This window comes from Gopherus evgoodei, chromosome 7 (assembly GCF_007399415.2).
Source record: "Gopherus evgoodei ecotype Sinaloan lineage chromosome 7, rGopEvg1_v1.p, whole genome shotgun sequence".
NCBI classification, from domain to species: domain Eukaryota; kingdom Metazoa; phylum Chordata; order Testudines; family Testudinidae; genus Gopherus; species Gopherus evgoodei.
Window position 1 is genome coordinate 9,892,780 of NC_044328.1, and position 20,666 is coordinate 9,913,445.

At 42.0% G+C, this 20,666-nt stretch overlaps 1 protein-coding gene across 1 annotated transcript in view; it reads left to right on the forward strand.

Annotated features, from left to right (window-relative positions):
* RBM20 (RNA binding motif protein 20) overlaps positions 1-20,666 on the forward strand; it is a 77,368-nt gene that overhangs the window by 39,353 nt on the left and 17,349 nt on the right. The window contains exons 3-10 of the mRNA XM_030568859.1: positions 358-419; positions 581-672; positions 1,028-1,125; positions 8,564-8,707; positions 11,307-11,438; positions 13,835-13,914; positions 15,817-16,504; positions 20,219-20,317. Coding sequence (XP_030424719.1) covers positions 358-419; positions 581-672; positions 1,028-1,125; positions 8,564-8,707; positions 11,307-11,438; positions 13,835-13,914; positions 15,817-16,504; positions 20,219-20,317 — 1,395 coding nt within the window. The remainder of the gene's footprint in view (positions 1-357; positions 420-580; positions 673-1,027; positions 1,126-8,563; positions 8,708-11,306; positions 11,439-13,834; positions 13,915-15,816; positions 16,505-20,218; positions 20,318-20,666) is intronic.

Below are 20,666 nucleotides of genomic sequence, written 5' to 3' on the forward strand. Positions count from 1 at the left end.
CTATATTAACTTAACTGATTTAATACTCATAAACTTAATTGCTTGAGAAAAGTCATGCATAGACGATTTTCAGGAGCTGGAGTCTTTTTAACATCCATTTATAGTATCTTACTTACAAGCTGTGAATTGATGTAAGCATGGAATGAAAGTCCATGTAGAACTAGAATCATTCCATTTAGTACCCTTCTTATACAGTAAGCCTTTTTATTCTTACTTACCTCATGAATCAGATTCTCTTGCCAGGTTTTTTCCATGAACTATAAAGTTAAATGAAACTACTAGTATATGAAAAAAGCCGATTTCAAAAACAGCCTCTATTGTACATTTATCAGTCATGTCCTGTTTATTTCAACATAGGACTGGGATCAGCACATTAAAGGAAATCTTCACATCCAAAAATGTATGGTTTTCTCAGAAAAGTAAGTACTGTTTCAGAGATCTTGTGCCAAATTCATGCTGGTGTAACATCACTAACTTCAATAGATTTATACCAGAGTTGAATCTGGGCCTCCGAAATGTTGACATATTGTGTTTGTTATGTTCCTGCTTCTTGAAGTAAAGCTCTCTTTTCCCTTTAAAGCACTGGCATCCGATGTGTGTTAAGTTCAGCAGAGGCAGCGTTGCATTCATCTCCAAATAACACATCAGTTTTCAACCCTTCTGGCATCGAAGGTGAGTTGTTTAAGTATTCATTAATAATGAGTATGCAAATTAAAATGAAAAAGAAAGTAATTTTATAATGAACACCTTTTTTTTTTTTGTAAATTTTCATCCCAAGCGGTCCCTTTTTAAGCTTTCTCTGCTAGGAGTTTATGGAAGAACTAAAGCCAAGAAAGCGAGATTGTACCTTAAAGTATGAATTTGTTTTTCCTTTCATTCGTGTTTTTTGCTGTAGTACCGCAATCTGTAGTTCTGTGCAGAAGCGTGAATAATAATTCTGATGTATTTAGAAGCAGTCTTTTAAAATTAGACACATACATATAGTTAATACAAGGTTTTCACTGTGTGTGTGCAATCCATTATTTAGATTACTCATCGAATGCTGGCTCATCTTATACCACTGTATCAACAAGAGCCTTTGGTCAGCCAGGTCCTACATTTTCTTCCCCTCCATCTGGAGTAAAAGTGAGTATATAAGGCAAATAATCTCTTCTTCCTTGGTTTAATTGCAGAAACAGACTACACTTACTCAAATCAACAATGAACTAATTTTAAGGTCCCTTTTGGATAAGCAACTATTTTAAGGTCCCTTTTGGATAAGCAACTAAAACTTCAGCTCTTTATTCAGATTTGCCTGTACCTCCTACATGTGTCTGGTCTTGGTTGAGTCGGGACTTTTTTACACATTTATGGTTATTTTTGTTGTGTGCCCAGATAAAACCTGGAGTGGATGAATCAGGAGAATGGTTTTCTGAATATTTTCAAACCCCAAAGAGGCTCAGGTCCAGTTTGAGCTTGGGATGAAAATCTGAGTTAGTTCTTATCTTATTCAAAATGTTTCACCCATCCCTACGAGCAACATGTAACATGCAACATGTAATCCTTCTGATAAAGTACTTTCTAGCAGTGGTGTTCAACCTTCCCCACACTGGGACACCCTCTTATTTAGCAATATGGGAAAGGCAGGATGGGTGCAAGTCCCTGATACCTGTTTAGTCCCTGTCCCAATGGTTACAGCCCCCAGTTTGGGAACATGTGCTCTATAGGACTAGTTTTCTGTTAGTTAAACTTTCTGTGCTACTTGCTTGAGCTAGTGCCATTAGTAATGTTTCAGCAAGTTCACATCCCTGTTCACCCTTCCATGATTTCAGGTTGTAACTCTTCCCTGCATTCATCATTGTTCCTCTCACATGCCAAAAATATTCCCCTGTTACAGTCTCACCCGAGTCACCTGAACTTTTATCCATATGGATAAAAAATTGCAAGGGTTAAATACAAACAAAAGCTAAAGTTGAAACTGATTATTAAATTTAAAAGGGCTAATAATAATAATGATAAAAATATAAAGAGATGGGAGTTGAAATATAGAAAAGCTCGGGTGAAAAATAGGAAAGTCAAAGGTTCACTTTGGGTGCTGCTGCAATAGAAATAATAAATAAGATCCAAATATGTTTTTCTGTTCAGCTTGTTATGCGCTAGTCTACTGAGTATTATGGCGTCAAAAGCATCTTGGAAACCCAAGCTGACTCTGTTCCCATCTTGCCCCTATTTGCTTTGAGTTATCACCTTCGGAAACATCACCCTGTTTGTTTTAATATGGTCATTATTCTTCTGTGCTCTCGTTTTTCTCGTGCCATGGATGTTCGGAGATTTATAGATGATAAAACTAGAAGGGACCACTGTGATCATCTTGTCTGGCCTCCTGTATAACACAGACCATAGGACTTCCCTGAATTAATACCTGTTTGAACTAGAGCATATTTTTAGAAAAATCTTCCAATCGTGATTTAAAAGTTATCACTGATGGAGAATCCACCACAACCCTTGGTAAGTTGTCCCAATGGTTAATCACTCTCACTGTTAAATTTGTGCCTTATTTCCAGTCTGATTTTGTCTAGCTTCATCTTGTAGCCATTGGATCGTGTTATATCATTTTCAAAGTTTTGTTCTGTATGTAGGTACTTATAGACTCTGATCAAGTCATCCCTTAACCTTCACCTTCCTTGAGTCCTCTTTGAGTCTGGGATGAAGATTTGAGTTAGTTCTTACCTTATTCAAAGTGTTTCACCCATCCCGTGTTTTCTTTTAATCATTCTCATGGCTCTTCTCTGACCCCTCTCCAATTATCAACATCCTTCTTGAATTGTGAACACCAGAATTGAACACAGTGTTCCAGCAGAAGTCACACTTGTGCCAAATACAAAGGTAATATCACCTTCCTATTACTACTCAAGATTCCTCTGTTTATGCATCCAAGTGTCGTGTGAGCCCCTTTTGGCCAGAGCATTGCTCTGCAAGCTCATGTTCAGCTGAATATCTAACATACCCCCCAAGTGAATCACTGCTTCCCAGAATAGACCCCCCCATTCCTGCAAGTATGGCCGGGCTACTTTCTTTGAGCATAGATGTACAGCTTTACATTTGGCCCTATTAAAATGTACATTGTTTGCTTGCACGTGGTTTACCAAGCCATGCAGGTCACTCTGTATGAGTGACTTGTCCTCTTCATTATTTATCACTCCCCTAATCCTTGCGCCATCTGCAAACTTTATCAGTGATGATTTTATTTTCTTCCAGGTCACTGATAAATATGTTAAAATAGTGTAGGGCCAAGAACTGATCCCTGCAGGACCCCACTAGAAACACGCCCTCTTGATGATGATTCTCAATTTATAATTATATTTTGAGATCTGTCAATTAGCTAGTTTTTAATCCCTTTAATGTGTGCCATGGTAATTTTGTATCATTCTAGTTTTTTTAAACAAAATGCCATATGGTACCAAGTCAAATCCCTTTCAGGAGTCTGAGTAGATTACATCAGCACCATAGTCTTTTATCAACCAAATTTGTGATCTCATCACAAAAAGATATCAAGTTAATCTGACAGGATCTATTTTCCATAAATCTATATTGAGTAGCATTAACTATATTACCCTTCTTTATCACTTTATTACTTGAGTCAACTGTTCATTATTTTTCCAGGGTTTGATGTCAAGCTGACAGGTCTATAATTACTTGGCTCATCCTGTTTACCTTTTTAAAATATTGGCACAACATTAGTGTGCGTTCAGTTTGATAGATTCATAGACTCTAAGGTCAGAAGGTCCCACTGTGATCATCTAGTCCATGTCAGTTATCCCTACGCACATCACAGATCCTATTACACACTCAATAGCCAAACTCCCATTATTGTTATTTGCCCAAATATAAACAAAAAGTGTGGGGGGGTGATCCTTGTACCTCCAAGCTCTGCCTCTTCAGCTTGGTGTCCCCCTGTTTTCTGAGCTGGGAAAGAGGCTTTCACTATTTGCAATAGGCTGTCTTGGCCCACCTTACATTGATAAAAATCCAGTTTTGTCCCAGTCCCAGCATTTAACTGAACTGTTTCCATTCATTTTTGCATTATTGCCCATCTCCCTCTTTTACAAACCAAATTTATCATTTGTTGCAGTCGTTCCATATGGTCATGAGCCAGGTTTGAATCCTTTCTTTCATCCTACATATCAGAGACAGAGCTGTAATTTACAGGGCTCATGGTGATCATCTTCCATCTTCCTCACTCGCAGCTGCTTCCTCTTCTGGTGAACTGCTGCCTGAAAAAAATTCAAGTTCTGTAGCAATTTCCACAGCCCCTCGGCGTGTCTTTGGCCTCCTTTTGCTGATCTCGATCTGCAAGTCCAGCTGAGCAGCTGTAGATTGGTTCATTGCCAGTCTATCCTGGAAGGCCTCAGTTGTATCCAGATAGGCCAGGAATACAGGTTTTCTGCCAGTTCAGATTGGGTTTCTTCTTTCCCTCTCCTTCTAGATCTGTAGCTGTGCCATGGCCAACTTAAATTAATGGCTAGCTCCAAACCGCATCTCAAAGGCTTGTATTAGGTCTGGATAACTCCATCTCTTTTCAGGGCATAAATTCTGCAGCACCATCAGAGGTGGGTAACCCAAGTTGGCTGCTTGTAAGCCCTCTTTCTCTCCTTCTTACAAGCCATTCATTTGAGCTATGATGTTGACTTGAGCCAGATATATCTGTCAGAGAGTTTTTCCCTTTTGCATTATTTGAGCTGGGGGATATATTTGCACTGCAGTGTAAGCCCAGGGTTCAAACTCAAGTGCAAGCCTACACCCCCCTTTCCACCTATATACCAATTGCACTAACCCAGAGCTTGGACACAGAGGCCCAGGACCCAACGGAGGTCCAAGCCTGAGTCAAGTCAAGACCAGGGTTCAAACCCTATTGCTTTTCAGCGTAGATGCCGCTCCACTGGACTCCTGCTCTGGGAGTCTGCCAAAAGTATCCCACAATTCCACAGGCTGACTTTCTTTGTCCTCTGGACAGTCAAGTTCAGTAGACAATCAGATTTTCCCACCCTGCACCACAAACAAAAGTCTAAAGCAGCCACTTTTTTGGAGAGCGCTAGGAAGTCTGGTTGGACTCGGTCCTACATAATGCAGTGTAGATGCTGGAGCCCCAGGTTGGGACTCAGAGATCAACAGTCCCTAACCTGGGGTTACAAATGAGTATAGACACTCCAGCCCTAGGTTAACACATTCAGGGTCTGCTAACTCTGGCCCTCTGCGGGTTCCAAGAGTGGTAGAAAACTGTTGTAAATGTCTGGTCTTACCCAAGTCCTCTGGCTGGCTCAGTTCCTCATCCAGGGGGGGATGAAATTTCTGTTTCTGATCAGCTGTCGGAGAGAGGAAAGCAGTGCTGAAAAAACTTAAGGGAGAGAATCCTCGTGATCAATTATGGGAAGGATGGAGAAAGTATATAGTGAAGCTAAGAAATGAAAAGAAATGTAATAAACATACAAGAAAAGTGTTTTAAGGCTGGTGAAATAGCATTTGGCTAGTACTGTTTGATGTATTTCACAGGTATGCCTCAAATAATTTATTCAACAAATTTTTCATGGTATTTGACCAGCTCTATGGGTTAATTACATGTAGAAATGGATTGTAAAGAAAGTTGATTGAAAATGCTGCTGAAAACCATACCTAATCAACAGTGCACAGCTGTTTCTTTAAACTGTAGGGTATGGATTTGGCATGCGTGACAGAACAGGTATTTTTCATCCTCATTGGCTGACTTTATCCTCAAAATAGTAGGAGAGGGAAATCCATCAAGCCCTGTACATTCTCTGTATACCATCTGCTAATAGCTATAACAAAAAAAGAATTTCACAAAATCTTTGTTTAAATGAATGTTGACTGTTGAAGTTTTAAAATAGTGATTGTTGCCTGAATGCTTGAATTGGTAGAAAGTTTTTTACCTAGTTATGGAATTTAGATACAGATCTGAGTTCTGGTTCTGAGCTACATCAAAGCTCAGGTGGGCCCATTTCTAGTCGCAACCACACATAATTACAGAGTTCACAGGAATGGAGAATACAAAGCTATCCATCTGCCCAGGTTTGCTTGACAAGTTCATGAACCTTCATAACTTTTCAATTAACACAGTCTGCATTCGTGACAAGACTCAAACCTTTCTGAGTTTTGCATGGTTTCAAGTTGCATCTTTCCAAAAGCATCACACACAGGGCTATTTTAATATATCTCTATAGTGACTGTGCCTGCTAAAAGGAATATACAGCATCATATTATCCTGAAATGTTGGCAGTGACAACCTGTTCATCGGCTTTTAACAAAACAAAACAATTATCAAGGGGTAGAGAGTGGCTCATGAAACCAAAATAGCACAGCAACACAGCCCCAGCTCTGTCCTGCCACCAAAGTGCAAGCTTCTGCTCGGTTCCAATGTCAGTTTCAAAGGGAGATCCTGTCACTCGGGGAATGTCTAGACTGCCACCATGGAGTGTGATTTCAGCTCAAGTAGACATACCTAACCTAGCCTTAATCTGCCTAGTTCAGGTCCTAGGGCACTGAAGCCCTGGCAGCATAGGCTAGCCAGCTGAGTAATTACCCAGAGTCCCATGTGGGCTTCTACAGTTCATGCTGAAGCCCACTGTGGCTTCACTAGTCTGTCACCAGAGCTAGCTGGATTAAAGCTAGTTTGGGTATGTCTGCTCAAGCAACCAGACGCCATGATTGCAGTGTAGATATGCCCTCAGTCAGGAATGAGACTTGGGCTTTCCCAAAAATTCTCTGGTAAATCAGAATTGCTGATCTTGAATTGGACCTTGTTGATAGAAGATTGTAAGCTCTTTGAGGCAGAAACTGTTTCGTACTATATATGTGTGCTTGTGTGCATAGAGCATCTAGCAGAATGGGTGCAGATTAGGGCCTTTAGGCACTAATGCAATACATATACTAGCAAACTAGAAGGCAATACACCATACATTTAACATGTTTAAGATTCCAAGACAAATTTCTGGCTGATCAATATGATGCAAGTCTTTTTTATCAATATATCTCATATAAATAATACATAAGACCTCAAGCTTTTGAAAAAACTAGGATACAGGCACTTGACATCCATATTAGGTTAAACAACATTGGATTATCACTGAAAATTTAAGGGGAAGTATATTTAGATTTAAAAAAATGAATACTTCTCATAGCAGTTTTGTTCCCTTGGGCATGTGTCTACAATATGCCAAGCATCCTCAGCTCCTGTTCCCTTCGGCGGGAGTTGAGAGTGCTTAGTACCTTGCAGGATCAGGCCTTTAGCTCTCTGTTTGCTGGAGAAAATATTTGGCTTTTTGAACTTGGCAGTTGTTCAGCTTTCATAATGCAAAAGGATCTGCCTAGAAAAGCCAGGTATTGCAAAGCTAGTGCATTTGTAAAATGTCTTGATTTTCTTTTCTGTTCTAACGACCAAGCAATGAGTGACAATGAACAGATTAAAGGAGCTCTCCATTCTGGAGGAAAGGTTACACTGTGTTCAATAATTCAATGAATATTATTTGACCAGCACTGGTGGTAAGATATAGAATCGCAATAACACTCATTTCCCAGTGTCTAGGCAACCTAAGATACAACTAGATAATAAATTGTGCACTGTACAGTGTCTCTTATATTTCACTGCAATGGAAAACAAAAACAAACAAATGATAATATGTTAATGCATGGAGGCAAGGTAATGGGTCAGAGGTGCAAATTGGGCAACATTAACTTTCTAAATTATGAACTCAGGTGACAAGCCAAACATCTGTGGTGGCTCCAGAGAACTTGATTGTATTAGCTCAAATGATTTGCACCTTTCTTTGAACGACACATTCTAACTGAAGACAGAGTTACTTCTCTGGGAAAAATCTGCCCTCACCGCATAGCAAAGACCATAAGTCCTCCAGAGTCCATCCCCAGTTATCTCCTGAGTGAGAAGTCTTCCGAGTAGCATTAGCTGGGTTACATTACATACATCTCTCAATATAGCTCGATGCCTCTTTGAACAGGGAGTGTAAAGGCTCTTTTCCACATAAGGGCGACAGGAGACTGCTTTGGAAACTGCCTCAGTATTTCAGAATAGATTTCCACTATCTCGACGCGATTACCACTCTGCCAGCTTCAAATCTGTGCCAACCCAATTAGGGAACTTTGTTCGGTGTCTGTGTCAGTGTTCAGAAGGGGCCCCGAAGTGGAAACTCCGCAGTATGGAAGAGGGAGGTTGTATGTTCTGCAAAATGAAATACATGTGACTGCCCTAAAAGTTAAACAGGGCTCACTTTACTTCCTCCATGATTCAGTTTAAGTTAGAGACAGAAGGATTTAAATGCAGCCCATGGTTATCCGATACCTCATTTGTAGTCCCCTCACCTGAACTTATTACTATCACTGTATAATGTCCTGAGATGTCTTGGGTCTGGTATAGAACTATAAGCTTGAGAATATTTAAAAGGAAGGAAGTTTGGTTTTAATTTTTTTAGTGCTGATTAGAAAATCTCATTTGTGCAAAAACCTATATAGTGCTGTATTATCAAACCTTCTATACAACTATGTTTATTCCTCTTAGTTTCTACACAGCAAATCCACCGTGGGCCGAGTAGTACACATCTGCAATCTCCCTGAAGGAAGCTGCACAGAGAATGATGTCATTAATCTTGGACTTCCCTTTGGGAAAGTCACTAATTATATCCTCATGAAATCTACTAATCAGGTATTTTGCCTTTTGTGCCATTGACTGAGATGTATTAATCTTTGTGTAAGGCAATTTCTTCGTAACAGAAGCTTGAATATGCAAAGTATGTGTAACCCTTCTGCCAGGCCAAGTTGATAGCAGCAAGGGCCGGATTCAGTACATAGGGGTCCCCTCCCAACAACGTAACACAAAACCAGCTCGAGCCCCCACCCAGTGGCCTGAGAAAATCTTACACACACCCCTGGGTGCCTCAAAGAGGCAATACTTCCCCTCTCACAAGCACAGAGTCTCGGTGTAGCAGAAAAATTTTAATAATACAAGGTAAATGACATCAGCATTAAATTTGGAAAACACCACAACTAGGGTTCATAGACCAAACCATGAGCAAAGACCCACTCCAGCAAATTGGGCCCTCCTTTCACTTTGGTTCTTGAGTCCAGCAACCCAAAAATCCCCCGAAGTTCCAACACCCCAAAAGTCTCTGTCCATGGTCAGTGCAGCCCCAGAGTTCAAAAGTTTATCAGCAGAGTTTTTACCCCCTGAGCCTGGGTGGAAATGGGGGGGGGTGTTAAGGGGCATCTTACATGGTCCAAGGCCGACTGCCCTGCCTCTCCGCGGGGTGTTGCTGCAGCCTTCACCACGAGCTGCTCCAGCCATCCCGTGAACTGCTCCGCTCCACTCCACTCCACCAGCAGTCCTGTGAGCCGCTCCAGACTCCCCGCAGACTGCTCTGCTCCACTCCACTCAACTCTACCAGCCATCCCATGAGCCACTCCAACCATCCCACAAACTGCTCTGCTCTGTCAGCTGCTTAGCAATGTGTCTTCAGCCCCCTCACTAGTTAACACAGCACTCAGTGATTTCAGCTTGGAGTAGGGGAGCCCCAGTGCTGGTGCACTATTGGCCCAAAGTGAATTCAGCTCAGCAGCCTGTAACTAGACTCTTAATGGAATCAAAATTAGCTCTGATATTCAACAGTGGAGAGAGGAGATGGTGCAATTGGTGTTCCAGGCCCTCAAAGAGAGAACCACACCACCAGGTACAAATACCTGTCTCAGGCCTCTCTCAATTCACTGGGTTTTGGAACCCATGTCCCTTGTCTAGCGAGTGCTACTTAGTTGATGGCAAGTCCCTCTATCATAAAACAGTTCCACTGGCCTTGACTCACAGGGTAACAACACTTTATTCTTCCTGCCTCAATAACAGAGAAACTGGGGATCCCACAGCAGCCAAAGTGACCATTTGAGCTGCTGTAGGCTCAAATGGTCAGGGTGGGTGTGCCTATGCAAACAAGATCAGCCCCTGAAGTTCTTTTGCACAACTCGCCATAATTCACCACCAGATGTCAGGGCAGAGCTCATCCTGACTCTGCTTACATCTGCTATTAAGGTACAAAGAGGTGTTTTTTAAAATGTGATCAGGGTTACAAATGTGTCTGTAGCTCATGGCATCTCTGATTGCCTATTAACTGGCAAAAACAGGTGAAAACTTTGTATTAATAAGTGAAACATTTTTGCAAAAATGATTCTTTATCATTTTAGAAATTGGAATAATTTTGACTTGTTCTATTACCCTTAGTAGCCCCCTCTGTATTGTCATCGTGCTATTTATTTTTTCTACTCATCACTGCAGAGCTGATTTAGCCATGGAAAGAATGAGTTGTGTTCTATTCTGCTTCATTCATCATCCACTGTAGCTAAGTGCTGGTTACAGAATCTTCATTTTTGGTGAAGCAGAAAGCAAAGCACAGCCTGGATTTTTAGATCATAGGTTGAGCTCATAATTCTGGCTGTCAGCAAAATCTTATGTTGTATTTAAATTGTAAACTGATCAAAATCATATGGAAGTAAATCACTTAAGTGGGATATGTATGATTTTATAGTCTTCTCATCATAACCATACTTTAAAATGCAGTAAATTTACATTCATGAGTTTACACTGGCCACTTAATAAATATATTTTTATTTAAATTGTTATATACCTGCTTGTTAACATCACTCTGATTTTTAATTCTTTCTGGCTTTTGATGGTGACAGACACATCTCCTAACTTTTTGACATTTGATTTGTCTTGACTACCAAAGTCTGGATCCTTACTGAGTCTGCAAAACTCAGTTGGAAATCTCAAGAGCAGCACCTCACAGTATTTCAGTTCCTCTGCTTCCTTTCACCAACTAACCACAAAGTTGGAAGATGACGAAAAAAAAGGGAAGAAAGTGAATTAACTTTTACACATGCCAAGAAAGATTTAGTTAGTCATTTTTATTTTTTTGCTTAGTGGTTTCTTCATTTCTGTTTTCGATAGGGTCTCATCTTTTATAATTGGCAATCCATTTTATTTTAAATAAATGGATACTGATCAAAATAATCATGATTACAATTTCAGTTCCAAAGCTGAAAAGCTACATGGCTCTAAGATCAGAGGGGTAGCTGTGTTAGTCTGGATCTGTAAAAACAGCAAAGAGTGAATATCCACTTCGTCGGTTGCATGTAGTCATGCATTTACAATTTATTATCACTATTACTTAAAAATATTATGAACTAAAGTTGGTGTGCCACATTTTTCTCTTTCATTGCATATTGTCTAGCATCCACCAGCTGCTTCTTTTTTGTGATAGGCCTTTCTCGAAATGGCTTACACTGAGACTGCACAGGCAATGGTGCAGTACTACCAAGAGAAACCCGCTATGATAAATGATGACAAGTTACTCATCAGAATGTCTAAAAGATACAAGGAGCTTCAGCTGAAGGTAAACGATAAACATGTTCTGGATTGTACTATAACTCTGGAGTTATTGGCACGCCCTCTGAAACCCATCTAAAATCCTCTGCTAATCACTGATTTTTACTTACCATAGTAAGAATTTAAAAAATGAAATGATAGCAAATAAGTTAACCAACATATGCTAACAAGCCACGTTTACTTGACTGTTTGGCTTTCTTCTTGTATTTGAGTTATTTGCTGAGTTTCTACTTAATCTAATTGTCACACCATTAATTCTAAACTCCTTCCCCAGCTGTCTTATTATGGCCAGACATTGGTATTGCTCAGTCTAACGAAAGCCTAATATCCAGCCACGCATGAAACATTGCAGACTCCGTGTGGTGGCAGAAATAAGAGGCTACTGTTCTTTCTGTCATTCTTCAGATATGATTTACTAAATATGGCTTCACTAATTGTACCCTGGAGCCACGCTACAATTTCCATGTATAACTATGGTGGCAGTGCTACCTTAAACATTTTTATCAGCGGCTTGTTTTTTCTCTCTGCGGATGATCTGACTGAAGTGCAGAATCTGTCATGGGGAATCATCATGCCGAATCATCATTCAGCCTTTGGCCTCTCTACTGAGAGTGTCATTGTACTGATTCCTGTACTCTAAGAACTGGACTGAGAAAACCTAATGCATTTCACATATGCCACCAACACTAAGGGAATAATTACTTTCATGATGACTAACCTGGGAAGGAGCTAGTGATGTAGAGGTGAAAAGCTCCATAGCTCATTACCCACTTTCTGAGCCACATAGCATGTGGTTTCATTTCACTGTATACAGGCTGAGTTGTGTGTATGCTGTAGCATTGGTTTGGGGGTAGACTAGGGAAAAATGATGGTCAGTAGTTAGGGCACAAACCTGGAACTCAGATAACCTGGGTTCCATTCCCTGCTCTACCAAAGATGCTTCAGTCTCTGTGTGCCTCAGTTCCCCATCTCTAAAATGGGAAGAATAGTTCCTCCCTACCTCACAGGCTGTTGTGGGTATATATACATCAAAGTTTGTGAGGTGCTCACATACTTTGGTAATGGAGATCTGGTAAGCATCCAAGGTAGATAGATGTTGAATGTGAACTACTCAGAAAACTCTAAAAATTTTCTTGCAGTTCCAATTGCATGCAGCCTTATGGCTCAGAAGTTCCTGAGTCTTTCCCTCAGAGGTAGCAAAAGTGATTTTTTTTTTAATCCAGGAAAGAGTGGCTTATACTGCTATGAACTGCTGCCAGTGCCCATATGACTATATTGTTCAGCTATTGTTAGTGTTTAAAGAGGTATGCCCACTTTGATCTGCTGTAATCCATGTTTTATAAATGGTCTTGAAAAAATTTCATCTGTTGAAATTTCACTTACAAGCTTTCTTTGCATTTTTTTATTTGAAGGTTCCATGGCTACACGTGTTGTTGTGTGACCATGCTCCTGAATGGGCTAAGCAGTGAAATTAAATACCATACCAATCTATTCCTAGGGAGGCAGCAACATGAATGACATGTCTATTTAATCCATGTTTTAGGCTAGAGGCCTAATTTGCCTAATGTTACATGGAGATTCCTAGCAAATATTCTATAGTGAATGCCCAGGAAAAAGAGATTGTCTAGTGTTCAGGTCATATCATATAAGCCAAAAAATATAAAGATACAATGCTGTAGTGCAGGGGTAGGCAACCTACGGCACTTGTGCCGAAGGCGGCATGCAAGCAGATTTTCAGTGGCACTCGCACTGCCTGGGTCCTGGCTAACGGTCTGGGGGACTCTGCATTTTAATTTAATTTTAAATGAAGCTTCTCAAACTTTTTAAAAACCTTATTTACTTTACATACAACAGTAGTTTAGTTATATATTAGACTTATAGAAAGAGATCTTCTAAAAACATTCAAATGTATGACTGGCCTGCAAAACCTTAAATTAGAGTGAATAAATGAAGACCCGGCACACCACTTCTGAAAGGTTGCCGATGCCTGGGGTAGTGTAACAGATCACTGTCTTCTATCAGTACAATTTTAATGCATCAGTCACCGTGCTACCAACTTTAGAGAAGACTGTAGGAAACACACTGTATCAGAACATTTTTCACAAATACACCTCTACCTCGATATAACGCTGTCCTTGGCAGCCAAAAAAATCTTACTGCATTATAGGTGAAACTATGTTATATTGAACTTGCTTTGATCCACTGGAGTGCCCAGCCCTGCTCCCCTGGAGCGCTACTTTACCACGTTATATCCAAACTCGCGTTATATCAGGTGGCATTATATCGAGGTAGCGGTGTAGTGTCATGAAATGCTACATGGAATGTCACTTCATAGATGATGTTGCACGTAAAATAGCTTAGAGTCATATTGGATTCTAAACAGATATCTTTTGTTTTGCTTAGAAACCAGGTAAAAATGTGGCAGCAATCATCCAGGACATCCATTCTCAAAAGGAAAGAGATATGTACCGTGACACCGACAGGTAACTCATGATGTCAGCTGGGCATACTTTGTTTTTAATGACTTGATTCAGAGCAATATAGAAAGCAAATTCTGTACATTCTGAATACTGTGTCATTATCCTTGTTGCTGGATGGTTTGGAAATGGGGGTTTGATAACCCTGCTGACTGGCAAGCAGGATAATCACTGCATGTCTATTTACTTTTCTTTTTTAATTCTCTCTCTCTCATGTTTTGGAAGTCTCTTATATTTCATTTCTGCTGCTTGGAAAAAATTACAGATGGATACTGTGGTAAATCATAGAACCTGGGTAATGAAACACAATGACAGATGGAATGATTGTTATGAAAGAAAATAATGTTTTTATTATTAATTACTTATTATTCTGAGCATTGCCCATATGCTTGGCATGATGTACAAAACACAGATTACAAGACATTCCCTTATCTAAAGACAGACAGGTTAAATGCACTGGAAGACCCAGAGGAAGGAGACACATTAAATAAAAAATTATTTGTATTTATTTTGCATACTTTCATAGACTCATAGACTCTAGGACTGGAAGGGACCTCGAGAGGTCATCAAGTCCAGTCCCCTGCCCTCATGGCAGGACCAAATACTGTCTAGACCATCCCTAATAGACATTTATCTAACCTACTCTTAAATATCTCCAGAGATGGAGATTCCACAACCTCCCTAGGCAATTTATTCCAGTGTTTAACTACCCTGACAATTAAGAACTTTTTCCTAATGTCCAACCTAAATCTCCCTTGCTGCAGTTTAAGCCCATTGCTTCTTGTTCTATCATTGGAGGCTAAGGTGAACAAGTTTTCTCCCTCCTCCTGATGACGCCCTTTTAGATACCTGAAAACTGCTATCAGGTCCCCTCTCAGTCTTCTCTTTTCCAAACTAAACAAACCCAATTCCTTCAGCCTTCCTTCATAGGTCATGTTCTCAAGACCTTTAATCATTCTTGTTGCTCTTCTCTGGACCCTCTCCAATTTCTCCACATCTTTCTTGAAATGCGGTGCCCAGAACTGGACACAATACTCCAGCTGAGGCCTAACCAGCGCAGAGTAAAGCGGAAGAATGACTTCTCGTGTCTTGTTTACAACACACCTGTTAATGCATCCCAGAATCATGTTTGCTTTTTTTGCAACAGTATCACACTGTTGACTCATATTAAGCTTGTGGTCTACTATGACCCCTAGATCTCTTTCTGCCATACTCCTTCCTAGACAGTTTCTTCCCATTCTGTATGTGTGAAACTGATTGTTCCTTCCTAGGTGGAGCACTTTGCATTTATCTTTATTGAACTTCATCCTGTTTACCTCAGACCATTTCTCCAATTTGTCCAGATCATTTTGACCCTGTCCTCCAAAGCAGTTGCAATCCCTCCCAGTTTGGTAGTTTCCATATGTCTCTTTTCTGTTGTGTGCATTTATGGGCCTTGCGCTGTGAGTAGTTCTGTAGGAGGGATAGTCACAAAGTGGAACAAAGTTTAAAACATGAAAACTCAGGGTACATGTGCCATTTCTTATCACCTTAGTGATGTCATGGATGCATAAATGGCTTGTATTAAACATGTCATAGGCTTTAGAAACTGACACCGTGTGACACTCTTAAGGAAGAACAAGTATGTTCTCGCATGACAGATTCTGTGTGGAGTTTTTGAAAATGCTGTGAGCGTTAGTACAGTCCTAACCAGGCTCCAGCACACGCAAGGGAGCAATACATGTGCAAATAGATGCATGTGCAAATGGGTACATGTTGAAAATCTGTGGGTGCAATTTTTCAGGTTGGTTTGTTTTGGCCTCAGTGTACAAACCCAGTATTTAGTATGGCTGGATCCAAACAGGTTAAAGGTTTCCTAGGTCTCCTCCAGACAGAGATGATTAATAGTGTGCTTTCCTTCTGCTGCAGGTATGGGAGTGAGAGGCCCCGGTCTCGCAGCCCCATAAGTCGCTCTCTGTCACCAAGGTCCCACACCCCGAGCTTTACTTCCTGCAGCTCACCTCACAGTCCGTTGGGTGCCAGCAGGACAGACTGGGGAAATGGAAGAGAGTCATGGGATCAGTCCCCTTATTCCCGAAGAGAGGAAGAAAGAGATGCAGCACTCTGGAGAGAGAACGGGGAGGAGAAAAGGGATAGGACTGACACATGGGTTCACGAGAGAAAATACTATATACGGCAGCTGGATAAGCTAGACTTAGATGGACGGATCGAAGGAGCCAGAGGGCACAGAGAAAAGTACTTAAAGAGTGGTTCACCCAATGCCCTTCATGCTGTACCTGGATATAAGAGCAGGGAAGATGACTATTACAGAAAAGCAGCTAAGTCAAAATCTGATAGATACCAAAAGCAGCTGCAGGATGCTCCCATGAAGTCTAAAAGAAAAGATGAGGCCAGGTTAAGAGAGCACAAACACTCTCACTGCGAGGACCTAGATAAGGAGGCAACTTCCGAACAAAGGCCCAACAAGGTATCTGAAGTCAGCAGGCAAAAGCAAAGTGATAAATATAAAATCAAGAAAGCTGATAAAGACCCAGTTGATGCTGCTGCTGTGGCTGAAAGCAGTGACGTGAAGGAAGGCAACGCACCTGAGGATGAGGTAACAGGGAGCTTCTTCGGTTAGACTAGGGGAAACTATGTAAAAGTGAAAAGCTGTAATGCTGGAATAATGGCTTTTCTAATGGGCTCATAACTACTATGATTGCTGTGAAGCGAGTCCAAACTTGTCCTTTGTCTGTTTGTTTGCAATGAAACTGCAGTGATGTTTGCAGGTAAAAGGGATGCATGCAAAGTGTTTTGTTTTGCTCCCCTTACAGTTAGCTAGAAACTCTCTTTCTATACAGCCACCTGTGATTTGTGGTGCAGTCAGCATGGGAATGACCTTTGGCTCTCATGACTCAGTTTTCTTGGTGTTGTAGGCAGAACAATCGGTAACTTGTATTTGTAATTCCCTACTCTTGACTGTGACAATGAATATTACTAATTTCTCACTCCATGTAATGGCCGGGCAGGGACTCGTTATCCTCTCTAGGCAGAAGCAGTGAATCAGTTTGCACGTTACTTCATAGTTTTAAATTCCTTAGCAAATTTTGCTGGTAGGTAAAGTTACAGTCTCTCTGGGCTTGATTCTCCGCTTGTATGGAATGGAGAGGAAAAGCTTCATGGACCCGGTAGCAGCTCCTAAATTCACAGCCTATATTCTGGGCTGCCCTAACCTATGCCTAGAGCCCTACCAAATTCGGTTAACTTTGGTCAATTTCATGGCCACAGGGTCTTAAAATTGGTCAATTTCACAATGTCAGATATTTACATCTGAAAATCAGGTGTTGTAACCATGTGGGTCCTGATCCAATGGGTGATTGTGGGGGCCGGAGGAGGTGGTGTCCCAAAGCTGTTGAAGAAGGGCTGCAGGATTGCCATGCTGCCTTCTGTGCTGCCTTCAGAGCCCATTTCTGAAGACAGCAGCTGTGGAGTTTCCTGCAGCTGGAGGGGGTTCCTGGAAGTGGGTCTGATCTCCCCAGCTTCTGGAAATGCCCCAGCTGGGAGCTCCTAGCTGCTAGTCAGGGCCAGTGGTGGATTAATGTATGGACCCATGGGGCCCATGCCCAGGGGCCCCAGACAGTTTGAAAAATGGGTGCCTTAGCCCTAGCAGGAGCTGCGAGGGCAGCAGCCCTGAGCCCCGGACACCCTGAGCCCCAGCTGGAGCCACGGGGCTAGGGGAGCCCCGAGCTGGGCAGGAGCTGTGGGGCCTAGAGCTATGGAGAGTGGCAGCCCCCAGCCCAGGTCCCTAAACCCGGGCAGGAGCCACAGCCACTAAATTCCCAGCCCCTGCAGGAGCGGTGGCGGGCAAATACCCCAGCACTAGGGCACCCCAAGCCCAGGCAGGAGCCACAGGGGGAGGGTGGAAGCCCTGGAACTAGGGTACCCTGAGCCACAGCAGGAGCCGCGGGAAGTGACAGCCCCAAGCCTGGGTGCCCCAAGCCCGACAAGAGCCATGGGGGGCAGCAGTCCGGAGCCTAGCTCTGAGGCTGCTGCAGTGCAGAAGTGAGAGTTATCACACTCACTTCTGCGCCGCCTGTGGAGGTGGGTCTGATCTGCCCCCGTAACAGCTGTGCAGGGGAAAAACAAGTCCTGTCCTTCCTCAGCCCAGTTGATTTTGGGGAGATCAGATTTCATGGGGAAGAGCTTATTTCATGCTCCATGACATGTTTTTCACTGACATGAAATTGGTAGGGCCCTATGTATGCCACTGGCATAAGGTCCTTACAGAATTTACACGGCTGGCATAAGAGGCAGCAGGGCTGCCACCACCAGATTTCTGCCTGCAGAGTGTTCCCCTGCATAGAGGGAATTCTTCAGTGGCTATCTCTGGCTTGCTTAAGGTCACTTTGTGTTGCTTCAGACCAGAAAATCCAGATCATCAGGTTTAATAGAAGTGAAAGGTAAACCTGTCCAAGGTGTATTTCAGCAGGGGATGGGCTACCTTTCTCTCGGCACCAGCCCTCCACAGAACAATCATTTTATACAGCAGCTCAAGAACTGAGTAGGAAACTTGGAGAGCAAAAGTTTGTTTTCCTTATTCATGCACCCGGGAACCTGTCATGTGTAGTATCTCTAGGCTTTCTTGGGGAGCAGTTGCACTTTTAGGGGTGCAACGTACCCCCGCCAGTTTTGAACTCACATTATTAACACCAAGCAGGGAGAAAAAGCCACTTGGACATTTTGTAACTTGCCACATCAACAGAAATAGCATTATGGAGAGCTCTGTTATTCACTCCAGTACCTTTGGCTTTCTTCCCCAAAAATCATTGACTAAAAGGAGACTACTGGGACACCAGTGGGATTTGGGCACACAATTTATTTGAGCTCTTCTGAAAAGTTCTAATCGTAACTCTTTGTTACTTTGACACTAAGTATGACGGCCACATGGTGTACAGTGGTTGATAACATTGCAGCACAGGTGTGTAAGTGTGATGCTGCACAGAATGCAAACAAGGCTTTACATGTATTTAACTAACAATAGTCTTGAAAATGGGTAGGTGGTCAGTGTCTCTCGCTGGGGAGCGTTTACTTGCAGAAGTTGCTGGATATCCTATTTCTGGTTCCCCAGGTACAATGACTTGAGTTGATTCCACTGAACTTCAAAATCTGTAGCCAGCTCAGAGCAAGCCTTAGTTGACCTTGCTTTCCTTCCTCAGCCAGGGAAAAAATGGCAGCCATTTCCAGGTTTCCGGGTTGTAGCTCAGCAGTCTCTGTAGCAAGCAGGCGATGGCTCTGCCATGTCCAATTGATCTGTTTATCTGCACCAGATTTGTGTCCCCTTTTTCTTTCCCTGTGTATTTCAGCGTGGCTGAATGATACCTCGGAGCAGGGCTCTCTCTAAGGTGTAACCCTATGGAGTCAGGCACCCTCCTGCCTGGCCCTGTGGTGCTCCTCTTGTGGCAGTCTGCAGGGACTGCTAACGACAGAAGCTCATGCAGTTGGAGTCTCAGAGAAGTAGAGTGGGAGGAGCCCACATCAAAGCTGTCATTCCTCTATGTTAGGCATACGTCTGTCCTGGTCCTTTGAGGATATGAGTCCACTGCAGCTGCCGAGTGTGGATCTTAATCCTTTTGCAGAAGCTGCAGAGGCTCCTGCTTTTAACTCCTGGGTTCAGTCCCTGGTGACAACCAAGATGATGTGGCTTGATTGTCCTTTTGTGGTCGCTTTGTGCTTCCTTGGAGAGAAGCTGCAGTAATTGGACACACGTACATAATCATCTTAAACGAACAGTGTTAGCGATAGACCTTCTGAGAATCTTTGGTTAAGGTCACTCATCAGGTTAAAGGGACGCCCTCAAGCTTAAAAGATCCAAACTTCCAGTCCATCTACTTTTTTTTTTTTTTAAACACCATATAATGTTGTGGTTTGTTTTTCCAAAATATAACCTATGCAAGGAACTGTATTCCTGAGCAGTCCTACAATAACAAATCAATGGGTTGGGGCCCTCTGCTTACACTCCATTCAATCATTATAAACCAGGGTTGGTTGGAAAACTGAAGAAGGAAGATTCATGAATTTCCAATCATTTCCATTTTTTTCTCAAAATTTCTTTTCTTTTTTCAATTTTCTGTCCAGCTGTGCTAGATAGAAGTCTCCAGACTCTGGGTGTTTCCCCAGAGTACAATTCAGTTATACAGATTTGATGAATAAGGAATGGACCATGCTGAATGCCTTTGCTTACAAAGACTCAGAATGGAACCATAATGGAAATCTCTCTGCTTAGGATTACTGCTGAGTGTCACTACAGATATACATATTGTATTTGTTTTAGCTTGGGAAAGAGGAGCATATTACAGAGAAGACCTCACCTTCAGCGAATAAACAAGGAAAAGATTCAGCAGATTCTGTGGAAAGCACAAGAAAAGAGAAGGTAAACTGTGTGTTAACTGGGTTTAGTCTCTATTATAAAATGAAGCAACACATGAGTTTGTCAGCAAATTTTGCAGACAGAAATATTACACTCCCATTGAATGCCATTTCTCAGACATTCTGAGAGGGGATGTCTAAATTAACTTACCTCGTATTGAACTCTGCCTCTATGGACAGCTTTTCCCGACAGGGTTTTGAGAGACTATTTTTTTAGTTGCTGTATGCCCATATAGATTATTTTTAATTGCTGCTGCCAAGTGCTATGCATGTGAAGGAACGTATGCCTAAAAAGACCACATAACCGTACAGTGTGTCCAAAAATAGAAGAAGCAGTCATTCTGGAGCTACAG